A 13,523-nucleotide genomic window follows, 5' to 3' on the forward strand; every position below is an offset into this window, starting at 1 on the left:
GGGCCCTGAATGGCTATGGTTGTAGTTTTAGGGGGATCTATTAATGGGGTCTTCCTCCCTATTGGCATATATATAGGGGTTCTGGGGGGTAATTCTAGGGTTTCTATCTTGTAACGGTTGAAACCTATTGTAAATCTGAATAGGTGTTCTAGGGGCATAGTCATACACAGGACGACTATGTCTATAATTATCCCTATAGTCCACCCAACTGGGTGGAGGTCCCCCGTATCCACCTTGTGAGTGTGGACGTGCGGGGGGTCCACTCCGTTGTCCTCTCTGTGCATTCCTGGGCCCCTTACCTCTTTGATTTAAATGGTGACGGAGAGGGTTACCCTTATGAGCGTTATAATTCTCATAATGTGAGGGTTCTGAGGGACCCTCGTGGTATGGTGTGTACCATATGTGTACTGTGACCAATCAAAGCAGAACACATGAACATTTTAAACAATGAATGGCTTTGATTCATGCCATTCGTTGTGTACTATTGTGTTGATCTCTGTGTTCAGTCACAGTGATCATATGATACAGACAGGGCCAATCAGAGCCCATCAATAGCATGGGATTATCTGTGGCCAGTCACAACAGTACACACTGAATAAATCTATTTAATTCAGTAAAAATGCTTGCTTATAACAGTGTGTAAAAAAAAAAAAAATCCTTATTGCCTCCCCAGAGTAGTACAGTGTTACCATGGTAACACCGTACTGCTCTGGTCACAGTATGTTAAAAAATATTAAAAAAAAGAAAAACAATAAAAGAAAAAAAAATTGAAAACAAATTATTCATTTTTTAATGTATTTTTTTACATACTGTATCCCTGCTCACCCCCACACCAATTATATGATGATGCTGTACTGCACTGGTGACAGTATGCAAAAAATAAAAAAAAAATTGAAAAGAAAACATTTTTTTAATTTCATAATTTTCCAAACAATTGTGACAAAAAAGTATAACTTCCAAAAAACATGCCATGCCTCTTACTAAATACCGTGGACTGTCTACTTTCCAAAAAAGGGTCATTTGGGGATATTTGTATTCTTTTGGCATTTTTTGGGCCTCGAGAGGCCATCGGTACATTAGGATTGACCAATTTTCAGATGCTGTATGTATAGTTTGTGGTTTTGGCCTAAATTTATGAAGAAAGATTATTTATTTGCAAAATTTTATAACAGAAATTAAGGAAAATGCTTTTTTTTTGTTTATTTAACAAAAAATAAAAATCCCAATGGTGATTAAATGTCACCAAAAGAAAGCTTGTATGAAAAAAAATTATAAAAATTTCATGGGTAAAGTGTTGCATGACTTTGCAATTGTCATTCTAAAGCCCCGTACACACTATCGGACTTTCCGCCAACAAAACCATGGAATTTTGTCCGAAGGTTGTTGGCTCAAACTTGTCTTGCATACACACGGTCACACAAATGTTGGCCAACAATTCCGAAAGTAATGACGTACTAGACGTACTACGTGGTTTTTCTGCTCTTTAGAGGCCACCCTTTGGGCTCTTTCTGCTAATTTCATGTTAGTGGAAGTTTGGTGAGTGTTGATTTGTTAATTTTCGCGTTTTTCATTTAGCACTTTTCATTTTGCACTTTTCATTTCATGCTTTTCAGTTCGTTTCTGAACGGCCGTTCGTCAACCAGACATTGTTGGAATCGAAGGAGATAATGTGTTATTTATTATTGGCCTTGGAGTTATTGCTTTCACATTATTTTTTTGGTTGAATAATGATTTGATTTGTTATATTTTTTATATTTTTGGATGCATAGAATGCACTTTTTGGTTAAGTTCTAATTGTCTAATTGTATTTTTTAAATTTTTTTAATGCACAATAAAAAAAATTGTGTAGTATAATACTTGGCTATGTGTTTTACCTCAGTTTGACAGTTTGGGAGTAGGTAGTTACATTTTAAAAAATACAATGTGAAATTGACAAGGGACACCAACATAGTTGTATCTTTGTTCTTAAAAACTAGGGGATAATGGTGTTGTGGTAACTTGCACAAATTAAAAAAAACAAAAAAAAAAAATAATAATATTTTTCTTGATATCACTAGAAAAGAACCCCTTTGAAAATTAGTTTGTAATAACTCCATCAGTATCACCAGCAACGCAGCTTCATTATTATCCTATTAAAGAAGAAGAGAATGTGCGCTGCATTTGGAGATTTCATAATTTGCCGCATCACAAATGTTAATTCTTCTTTACGAATGCTAGTTTACAAGAAAGTTTACAAGACCGACCGCTTCTGCTTCTGAGCATGTGTGTTTGTACTTTGGACTTTTGTCTGACGGACTTGTGTACACACGAATGGAAAATCTGACAACACACATTTGTTGGCGGAAAATTTGAAAACATGCTAGCCAACATTTCTTGGCGGAAAGTCCGACAACATTTGTCCGATGGAGCATACACATGGTCGGATTGTCTGCCAACAGCCTGACATCCTTTCAGAAAGTCCAATCGTGTGTACAGGGCTAAAGTGTGACAGCTCTGAAAGCTGAAAATTGGCCTGGGCAGGAAGTGTCTGGTATTGAAGTGGTTAAGTACATGTGATATTTCAGTTTTTTTCTTTTTAATAAATTCACAGACATTTCTGAAGTTCTGTTTTCACTTTGTCATTATGGGGTACTGAGTGTAGATTAAGGAGAAAAAAAAAAGAATTTAAACAACTGTAGTATCAGGCTGCAGCATAACAAAATTAAAAAAGTGAAGGAGCTCTGAACACTTTATGAATACACTGTATCTGACAGGTATTTTTATTAAATAAGTTTACATTTAAAACATTTTAAGTATACTTATTTGCATTTTGTTCTACCTTTTTGTGTTTCATTAGTTAGTTTTTTATTCCTACTTATACAGATTTTGCCGATGACCATGGCTGATACTGAGCCTTTAGACGCAGATCAAGGGCAGAGAGGCTGGAGCCACAGTAGCAGAAGTGAGTCAGCTATCTCTGTGAGGGATGAAGGAACCCTGGGGAAGTCCAGTCTGGAACTGAAATGACAATGGATAGGTTATATGAAAGGTCGTTAAGCTGAGGCTCTGTTGCTGCTCTTCACAACATGCCTTTCACAGTACAAAGCATGCTCAGAGCTGTAGTGCGCTGGGTTAATAGGATGAGTAGGTGTTCTGCAGCATGTGGAAACTACAAGTCTCAGCATGCCTTTGGATTGGACGGCAGCTGAAGCAGAACAGGGTATCATGTACAGCAATGCTTCTCAACTCCAGTCCTCAAGTACCCCCAACAGGTCAGGTTTTCAGGATTTCCCTCAAATGAAATGGCTGTGGTAATTACTAAGGCAGTGAAACTGATCAAATCACCTGAGCAAAATAATGCAAAGCCTGAAAACACGACCCACTGGGGGTATTTGAGGACTGGAGTTGAGAAACATTGATGTACAGCCTGTCATCCTCTTTATGCCACATTTATTGAAAGCTCAGTCTTAAAATGATGTATGAGAAGTGTGCTGTGGGAGAAAAATCTTGTTCCTAGCAAACAGTCAGCTTCCAACTCCCTTGTCTGAAAATAAAACAAGAATTTTAATTATTTGCTATGGGCAACAAAACATGTTCCTTTTACCATACTTGTCATACAGGGGGAGATTTACTAAAAGTGGCAAGTGCAAAATCTGGTGCAACTGTACATGATAGCCAATCAGCTTAAAACTTCAACTTGTTCAATTAAAGTGTTACTAAACCCAGGAGCCTGCATTCACTAAATCTGGTCTCCCACAGTACACAGAACATGGGAATGCAATTATTTTAGTAAATATATACTGCTAATTAACTTTTCTCATCAGCAGTATATAGCAGTCTTGCGATTTCTATCAGTTCCTGGTAAAGCTTGTAGGAGGAGTTTTCATACTGCAGTGAGCTGACCTATGAGTCTGCAGGGCTCCTGACCCTCTGTCTGGACAGTGTCAATTGGCTCTGTGCTGATCAGATGCACTCTCCCAAGAAAAAAAAACCTCTCTAGCAATGCACACCAAACTGAGCAGGTGCAGCCTGACTCCAAAGGCTCTATCTTATCTGGACTTGTCCAGGGGACAGTGCAGGGAGGGGAGGATCTGTGCATACAAGATCAAGCAGCCTTTATACACAATGCAGAGGATTAACCCCTTAGCTTATACAGTGAGTATACAAGCATGCTTTACTACATATACAGACTGATTTTACTGTTGTGGGTTTAGTAACACTTTAAACTTTAACAATAAAACCTGGAAGCTTGTTGGTTTCTATGCAGAGCTGCACCAGATTTTCGATTCTCCAGGTTTAGTAAATGAACCTCACAATGTCATCTATTTCCATCTATTTATGTAGGATTTTGCTGATCCAGTATTATTTTAGAAGCCGGGGCACAGAATTTCTGTTAAAAACAGCTTTTGAAAAAAGATGAGGAGCAAAGGGAAGGGTGGCCCGGAGGGGGAAGGAGGATAAGTACCTGCACCTATTCTTTAACACAGAAACACAAAAAAGCCCTGCTGTCATCTTTTCATCACAGCCTTTTTGTTTTTGAAATGCCAAAACAAAAACCCTAAATAATAAAATTTAAAAATCTGTTTAGTGAGTGCTAATTTTTCATCCTTTTTCTTTTTCAATAATAGGATATTTTTACACCAGAATGCAAATTTAAGGAGTCTGTGTTTGAAAACTATTATGTCATCTATTCCTCGACACTCTATCGACAACAGGAATCTGGCCGTCAATGGTTCTTGGGACTCAGTAAAGAGGGTCAGATAATGAAAGGCAACCGAGTGAAAAAGACCAAACCATCATCACATTTTGTACCAAAACCTATAGAAGGTAAGAATTTATTATTTTATCCTATAGGTAAAAATGTGTAATTGATAAAACAAAGACAAACTGGTTAGCTATTTATGGGTAGCAGAATTTAAATGCCCATGGCCTAATTTAAGCTCAGAGTGAGGAATACTTAAACTATTTTCCCTATTTTCATGATATGTTAATTAATTTGTCTGTATTGAAAAAGTATTTAAAGGTTAGAAGAAAAAGGTTCACATTTTGCATAAGGGCCCTGTGTAATTGAGCCATGCTCCCGGCCTCCATCAAACTTATTTTTTATGAGAAATGTTTTTTGCAAAGTTGTTTTCTTCATAGTGTTTGAAGGACAATAATAAGAGGCTAAGAGCTATGGCATTGAGCTGCATATTGGAGCCAAACAGGGCATTGTAGTACATACAGGTTTGCCAGTAACATTTCAAGAATAGTGAAAGAGCAATATCTTTGCCATTGTCAAGGCTGTCTACACCCCATTGAACATAGGCATGCACACAGGGTGTGCCTGGGTACACCCTAATCATCCCTGTTTAGCCACCTGATATTTCACCAAAGCCCCCTTAACAGGGCTCCTAAAAATCTATACAAAAAATAAAATTGTAAAAAATAATACAAAATAAAATAATACAAATAAAAACTACTAATATCGTCCACTGCCCTACTGACACCAATCTCTGTCCTATTGATACCATCCATTGCTCTACTGACACTGTTAGTATACAGTATATTCACATGCACACACATGCATATGTTTTTGAGCTTTGGGATCCAAACCCACATGCAATAGGCTGTGCACACCTGTGCCATTGAATATGTGTATTTGAGAAGATAATAGAATTTTAATGCAAACAAATTAAAAATGGGATACACAGGGAACTATGCAGATGCAATATGGAGCCCATGAAGAACATACAGAGTTAAGTGTTGTGTCTGCTTAGGTATGTTTAATGTGCTGATTTATGCAGGGAGTGAAATTGCTGTAATACGTCTAACACAGCCTAAGTATAAGCACACATGTCACCTCGAACCTTTACCAAATGGTTGCAGTTCAAGGAAGTGCTTTGCCATAAATTGTTCTCCTTATAGCTGTTATTAAATGGATAGATTTAGCTTTTCAGTCCAGGGTGCTTTATGTATGTCTACAGGGGGGTAATGGGCTTGTAATAAACACTGACATAGGAATGAAATCTTTGTGAACCTTTAAAGCTTTCATTGCCTGAAGAAAGTAATGTTGTTTGACATAAGTCATAGTGATATCTAGCATTTAGTTATTCATACAGTCTATGACAGATTGCCTTTTATTTTGCTTGTTCCGGTGTTGCTGGTTGTAATTCCCAGAACAGCCACCTTCTTTTGAGATTATAGCGGGTGAATAACTTGTCACGTGCTGTTTATCAGGCAAATACTGTTTCATTCTTTTCTATCATATATATTATTGTACAGATGATGTTATGTCTCTATTGCTATAGAGAGGAAGATTTTTATAACTTATATATGTATGTAATTCATAATATATATTATAAAATACAAATCTGTTGTGCTTGAGTTTAAATACTAAATAAACAGCAGCTGACACAATATTGCTGGGTACAATGGAAGAAATTAAAAAAGTGGTGCAGCGCTTATAAAATACCAGGCCAATAAATGATAATAAAGTTATGAGAACCTCACCTCACCTCACACCTCATGCACGCTGGGCGTTGAAAGACTTTTTAAGAGCGTGTAGGCAGGTGCAGTCTGTACTCCCCGCTATAGTTAGTGCTCGACTGAAGTGGCATTGCAGAAGGGGGAATGAATCTTGTGAGGAGCTTGGTTCCTCTATGACTTCCTGTGGTCACCCTATTCTGACACCCCACGTGACCTTGGCGGCCATCTTGGGTCAGGCCAGTGTCTATTTAAGATTCTGGCTCCTGGGTTTGGCACTCTTTGTGCGAGTGGCTAGTGTAGAGGTAGTTCTCCGCCTGGCAGGGACAGTGCATAGCAACAAGGAAAGGTTCCTGGGGAGGGAAAGTACAGGGACTAAGCTATCTCTACTTAGGAAGCCTCCCATTTGAATGTGGACCGGCCAGGCTGCATATCCGCTCCTAGCTGCAAAAGCTTTCAGCATCACTTCAAGAGTACAAGTGGCCCTGGTTGGCTGTACCAACCCACTGGGCCTGATTGTACATTGTTGGGACTTTCTTAATATACCAATTGAATCCACCACGGCTTCTATGTGTTTTCCTTGCCACTGGCGCACCACTCTGCACCCTACCCACAGGCATTTGACTTTTTTTTTTTTCTGCCTCTAAACATGCATACGTTAACATTTAACAAGGAGGGGTGATGCAAACCTAAAATGCATTACCAAGAAGCTATTCACAGTCATCTATGGAGCAGTTAAGCTCTCTTGGTTGAAGGACCTTACTGTCATTCTATGACAACTAGCATTCCTATACTTACTGCAATACACTGGTGTGTGCAGTCTGTAAATTCCTTTCTTATTACAGATTTTCATGATTAGTGATACCATTTCATGAGTCAAAACATTTCTTGAAAGGTATACTGGTACGCTGGATAGAAAAAACTGTCACCAACACCCAATAGTACTGACTCCTACCCCAAATCGAAGGGTTTTGCACAATCACGCCCCTGACAACGTCTTTTTATGAGGAAACACGTAGGGAGGAGCTGGAGCGTGTGACGCAAACATAATCCGGGAAGCAGCTGCCATTTTGTTGGTTGGAAACGCCGGTGAGTGTAACCATTTTTATTAAATAAAATATATTTTATTGGATGTCTGCGCAATGAGGATTTTTCTCTTTATCCCTGAGAATACCAGCATTGAGGTGGGTTACATCTATTGGTCCTCTGAGCGATCCTGTGCAATGATCAGCATACCATTGGTGGAGAGGTTTTATCTGCTTGTGAGGATCGCTGTGTCTAGCAATTGACCATACATTGTGCAAAACCCTTTATTTGGGTTATGAGTCAGTACTATTGGGTGTTGGTGACGTTTTTTTCTATCCGGCATACCAGTATACCTTTTAAGAAATGTTTTGACTCTTCATGAACTTTATTATCATTTATTGGACTTGTATTTTATAAGCGCTGCACCACTTTTTTCAATATATATTATAGTTCTTTTTAAAATTTACATGAGAATGAATGTGTGTGTTTTAAAAACCATAGCAAACAATCAGAAATTATCTTTCAAAAATCTGATTTAAAGTGGTTCTAAATGCAAAAGTTTTACCTTAATGCATTCTCTGCATTAAAGTAAAAAACCTTTTATATGCAGATCCCCCCCAGCCCCCCTAAATACTTACCTGAGCTGATCTCGGTCTAGTGCTGTGCACAAGAGCAATGGTGCTGCTCTCTCTCTCCCTCCTCACTGGACTTTGTGAGAGCAACTTCTGCTGCTGTCAATCAAATCCAGTGAAGAAGGACTGAGCCACACTATCTGCATCAATAGTACACGTACGAGTATCCCCCTTGGCAAGTCGCTTGTTAGGGGGTACTCGAAGGGGGGAGGAGCCAGGAGAGCCAGTGGGGGACCCAAGAAGAGGAGGATCAGGTCTGCTCTGTGCAAAACCATTGCACAGAGCAGGTAAGTAAGAAATGTTTGTTATTTTTGAAAAAAAAAAGTGCACCTTTAATATCACTTTAAATAAACTGAAATCTGGTTGCTGTGGATTATGTATCCTTTATATGTTCCTTATTTCAACAAGCTTATACTATATGTTGTATGGTAGCCTTTCCCAACTCCAGTATTTAAGAGTCCCAAGTAACTATTATAGAATCCTTAAATATCAATGTGATCTTTTTACTTTGCCCATGTAAAGAGTCACTTTCTTCACTTTTTGTAAAAAAATAACAAACATGTTATATTTACCTGCTCCGTGCAATGGTATTGCACAGAGCAGCCCCAAACCTCCCCTTTTGGGGTTCCCTGTTGATGCTCAGCTTCTCCACTTCTCGGTGCGCCACCATAGGAAGCCACTGCCTATGGGGGCACATCTGCGGTCTAACTCCCAAGCTGTGTGCATCTATTGACACATGCAGCGTGGCTAAGCCCTGCCCCCCACTCTCTGCTCACAGGATTTGATTGACAGCAGCACAAGCCAGTGGGTCCTGCTGCTGCCTCTGTGAGCAGAGAGAGAAAGAGGACAGAGCATCTGCAGATGGTCATAGCGCTGGATCAATGGGGCTTAGGTAAGTATACAGAGGGGTGAGGAGGCAATACAAATACAGGGACATTTTTTACCTTAATGCAGGGAATACACTGAGGTAAAAAATGGCCAGCCTTTAGAACCACTTTAACACCTCATGCACGCTGGGCGTTGAAAGACTTTTTAAGAGCGTGTAGGCAGGTGCAGTCTGTACTCCCCGCTATAGTTAGTGCTTGACTGAAGTGGCATTGCAGAAGGGGGAATGAATCTTGTGAGGAGCTTGGTTCCTCTATGACTTCCTGTGGTCACCCTATTCTGACACCCCACGTGACCTTCGCGGCCATCTTGGGTCAGGCCAGTGTCTAGTTAAGATTCTGGCTCCTGGGTTTGGCACTCTTTGTGCGAGTGGCTAGTGTAGAGGTAGGTTCTCCGCCTGGCAGGGACAGTGCATAGCGACAGGGAAAGGTTCCTGGGGAGGGAAAGTACAGGGACTAAGCTATCTCTACTTAGGAAGCCTCCCATTTGAATGTGGACCGGCCAGGCTGCATATCCGCTCCTAGCTGCAAAAGCTTTCAGCATCACTTCAAGAGTACAAGTGGCCCTGGTTGGCTGTACCAACCCACTGGGCCTGATTGTACATTGTTGGGACTTTCTTAATATACCAATTGAATCCACCACGGCTTCTAAGTGTTTTCCTTGCCACTGGCGCACCACTCTGCACCCTACCCACAGGCATTTGACTTTTTTTTTTTTCTGCCTCTAAACATGCATACGTTAACATTTAACAAGGAGGGGTGATGCAAACCTAAAATGCATTACTAAGAAGCTATTCACAGTCATCTATGGAGCAGTTAAGCTCTCTTGGTTGAAGGACCTTACTGTCATTCTATGACAACTAGCATTCCTATACTTACTGCAATACACTGGTGTGTGCAGTCTGTAAATTCCTTTCTTATTACAGATTTTCATGATTAGTGATACCATTTCATACAGATCAATTTGCTTTCTTCACCACACATGGCATACCATTATTACCTTTAAAGGTAAAAGAATAGTGCACAGAAAGCAGTTTTGAGACCTGGGTCTCCTTCCCAGATAGCTACAATCCTCAGTTTTAACAGGATAAATATTGTACCAAACATATCCAGTCCTTTTACTTCATGTGTTGGAGTCAGTATGCCTTTTGTTTTTATGTACGTACATACAGTCCATGACTATCCACTGACAGGGGCCACTTACAACCATTATCTCTGCAGTTCTGCTACAGAATTGAACCAATGGTGGCCTGACAAGACATTTAAACAAAATTGTAAAAAGGCTATAAAGTTTGCTTTGTGCTGCCTCTTTTTCTTTACTATGTATACCACTGTGCTCAATATCCTTCCAATCTTGCTTTATATTACATTATGAACTTTGTCCAGGAAGATAGGAAGGACACATTATGTAACATATTAGGTCATTTTATGTTGAACACACACATTACATATAAAATAAGGTAATTTTGAAATTGATGGCAGCAACACGTCTCAAAAAAGTTGGGACAGGGCAACAAAAAGTTGGCAAAGTAGGTGGTACTAACAAGGGCTTAGGAATACATTCACAAATCACTGTCTGTGAAAGTAAAGTTTTATCATACAAAGTAGAAGCCATATCTAAATGTGATCCAAAAAGGCCACATTTTTCTCTGGAGCAAAGCTCAATAAAATGGTCGGTTGCAAAGTGGAAAACTGTTCTGAAGTTTGTCATTCTTTTTGGCAACCATGGGTGCCCCATCTTCTGGAGTTAAAAAGAGAGAGATCTCTCAGCTTGTTATCAGCGCTCAGTTCAAAAGCTTGCATTTCTGATGGTATGGGGGTGCATTAGTGTGTATGGAAAAGGCAGCTTGCATATCTGGAAAAGTACCATCAGTGCTGAAAGATATGTTCAGGTTTTAGAGCAACATATGTTCCCATCTAGACATCTTTTTCACAGAAGGCTTTGCATATTTCAGCAGCATAGATGCTAACCTGCATACTGTATCTATGACAACACCAAGGTTTTTTAGTAGAAGAGTCCAGGTGCTTAACTGTGCTACCTGCAGTCCAGACCTTTCACCAATTGAAAATACCAGGACTGTTGAATCCCATATCAGGCAAGAATGGGACAACATTCCTCTCCCAAAACACCAGCAACTATTAAAAAAGAGGTGATGCCACACTGTGGGAAAGATGGCTCTGTCCCAACTTTTGAGACATGTTGCTGCCATCAATTTCAAAATTACCTTATTTTTTTCTTAAAATGGTATGTTTTCTCATGAACTTATTTGACATGTTTTATGTTTTCTATTGTGAATAAAATGTGGGTTTATGAGATTTACAAATCATTGCATTCTGTTTTATGTAGATTTTACACAGCGTCCCAACTTTCTTGGAATTGGGCTTGTGAATTCTTTCTATTTTGTATTTCTGAATGTATTTTAGCTTTCCTATGCCATTCCATATACAGTATCTCACAAAAGTGAGTACATCCCTCACATTTTTGTAAATTTGTTATTATATCTTTTCTTTTATATGTGAATAAATGACACTTTGCTACAATGTAAAGTAGCGAGTGTACAGCTTGTATAACAGTGTAAATTTGCTGTCCCCTCAAAATAACTTAACACATAGCCATTAATGTCTAAACCGCTGGCAACAAAAGTAAGTACACCCCTAAGTGAAAATGTCCAAATTGGGCCCAAAGTGTCAATATTTTGTGTGGCCAACATTATTTTCCAGCACTGCATTAACCCTCTTGGGAATGGAGTTCACCAGAGCTTCACAGGTTGCCACGGCAGTCCTCTTCCACTCCTCCATGACAACATCATGGAGCTAGTAGATGTTAGAGACCTTCTGCTCCTCCACCTTCCATTTGAGGATGCCCCACAGATGCTCAATAGGGTTTAGGTCTGGAGACATGCTTGGCCAGTCCACCACCTTTACCCTCAGCTTCTTTAGCAAGGCAGTAGTTGTATTAGATGTGTTTTTGGGGTCGTTATCGTGTTGGAATAATACCCTGTGGCCCAGTCTCCGAAGGGAGGGGATCATGCTCTGCTTCAGTATGTCACAGTATATGTTGGCATTCATGGTTCCCTCAATAAACTGTAGCTCCCCAGTGTCGGCAGCACTCATGCAGCCCCAGACCATGTCATTCCCACCACGATGCTTGACTGTAGGCAAGACACACTTGTCTTTGTACTCCTCAACTGGTTTCCACCACACACGCTTGACATCTGAACCAAATAAGTTTATCTTGGTCTCATCAGACCACAGGACATGGTTCCAGTAATCCATGCCCTTAGTATGCTTGTCTTCAGCAAACTGTTTGCGGGCTTTCTTATACATTACTTTAAGAAGAGGCTTCCTTTGGGGACGACAGCCATACAGACAAATTTTATGCAGTATGTGGCATATGATCTGAGCACTGACAGGCTGACCCCCACCGCTTCAACCTCTGTAGCAATGCTGGTAGCACTCATACGTCTATTTCCCAAAGACAACCTCTGGAGCATGTGCACTCAACTTCTTTGGCTGACCATGGCGAGGCCTGTTCTGAGTGGAACCTGTCCTGTTAAACTGCTGTATGGTCTGGCCACCATGCTGCAGCTCAATTTCAGGGTCTTGGCAATCTTCTAATAGCCTAGGCCATCTTTATGTAGAGCAACAATTCTTTTTTCAGATCTTCAGAGAGTTCTTTGCCATGAGGTGCCATGTTGAAATTCCAGTGACCAGTATGAGAGAGTGAGAGCGATAACACCAAATTTAAAACGCCTGCTCCCCATTCACACCGGAGACTTTGTAACACTAACGAGTCACATGACACCGGGGAGGGAAACTGGCTAAGAGGGCCTAATTCGGACATTTTCACTTAGGGGTGTACTCACTTTTGTTGCCAGCAGTTTAGACATTAATGGTTGTGTGTTGAGATATTTTGAGGGGACAGCAAATTGACACTGTTATACAAGCTGTACACTCACTACTTTACATTATAGCAAAGTGTCATTTCTTCAGTGTTGTCACATAAAAAGATATAATAAAATATTTACAAAAATGTGAGGGGCGTACTCACTTTTGTGAGATACTGTATATTCCATTTATATGAAATGATGCAGTATATGCAAAAGCATATGCAATTTCTATTAACTATTATATTTTTACTCATGATGAGATGAGGAGAGGTGATTTTAACACGCTGGTATGAAGCATGCTGCATATGATATTGGTTGTAAAAGCAAAGTCAAAAAGGTGCGTGACTTATGTACAGCATCATGCATGGTAACACTTGTCACATCCTCATAGACAGCACAGAAATGTCAGAACGCCTGCTCAGTATTCAGTGTAATTGCTTTTCTTAAAGCTCCCTGGTATCAAACAGCATGTAATGTAAAGAAGCAAATATATTCATTGAATTTACCCGTACAACAGCACATGCCCTGCACTGCCATCCTGTTTTATGTGAAAGCAAGATAGTGAGGAAACCCTACCTCCTTTGTTACCTTGTAATTATTCATCCTGGGTGTAATACATTTTTTTATATAAACCATTACACTTTCTC

The 13,523-nt window shown here is 39.8% G+C and overlaps 1 protein-coding gene across 5 annotated transcripts in view; it reads left to right on the forward strand.

Moving 5' to 3' along the window:
• The window catches only part of FGF12 (fibroblast growth factor 12), a 648,489-nt gene that overhangs the window by 606,542 nt on the left and 28,424 nt on the right, over window positions 1-13,523 (forward strand). For all 5 annotated transcript variants that reach the window (XM_073626389.1, XM_073626388.1, XM_073626387.1 and 2 more), the window contains one exon: window positions 4,608-4,806. In XM_073626389.1, coding sequence (XP_073482490.1) covers window positions 4,608-4,806 — 199 coding nt within the window. The remainder of the gene's footprint in view (window positions 1-4,607; window positions 4,807-13,523) is intronic.

The sequence above is a fragment of the Aquarana catesbeiana genome, linkage group LG04 (genome assembly GCF_042186555.1).
Source record: "Aquarana catesbeiana isolate 2022-GZ linkage group LG04, ASM4218655v1, whole genome shotgun sequence".
Classification (NCBI taxonomy): domain Eukaryota; kingdom Metazoa; phylum Chordata; class Amphibia; order Anura; family Ranidae; genus Aquarana; species Aquarana catesbeiana.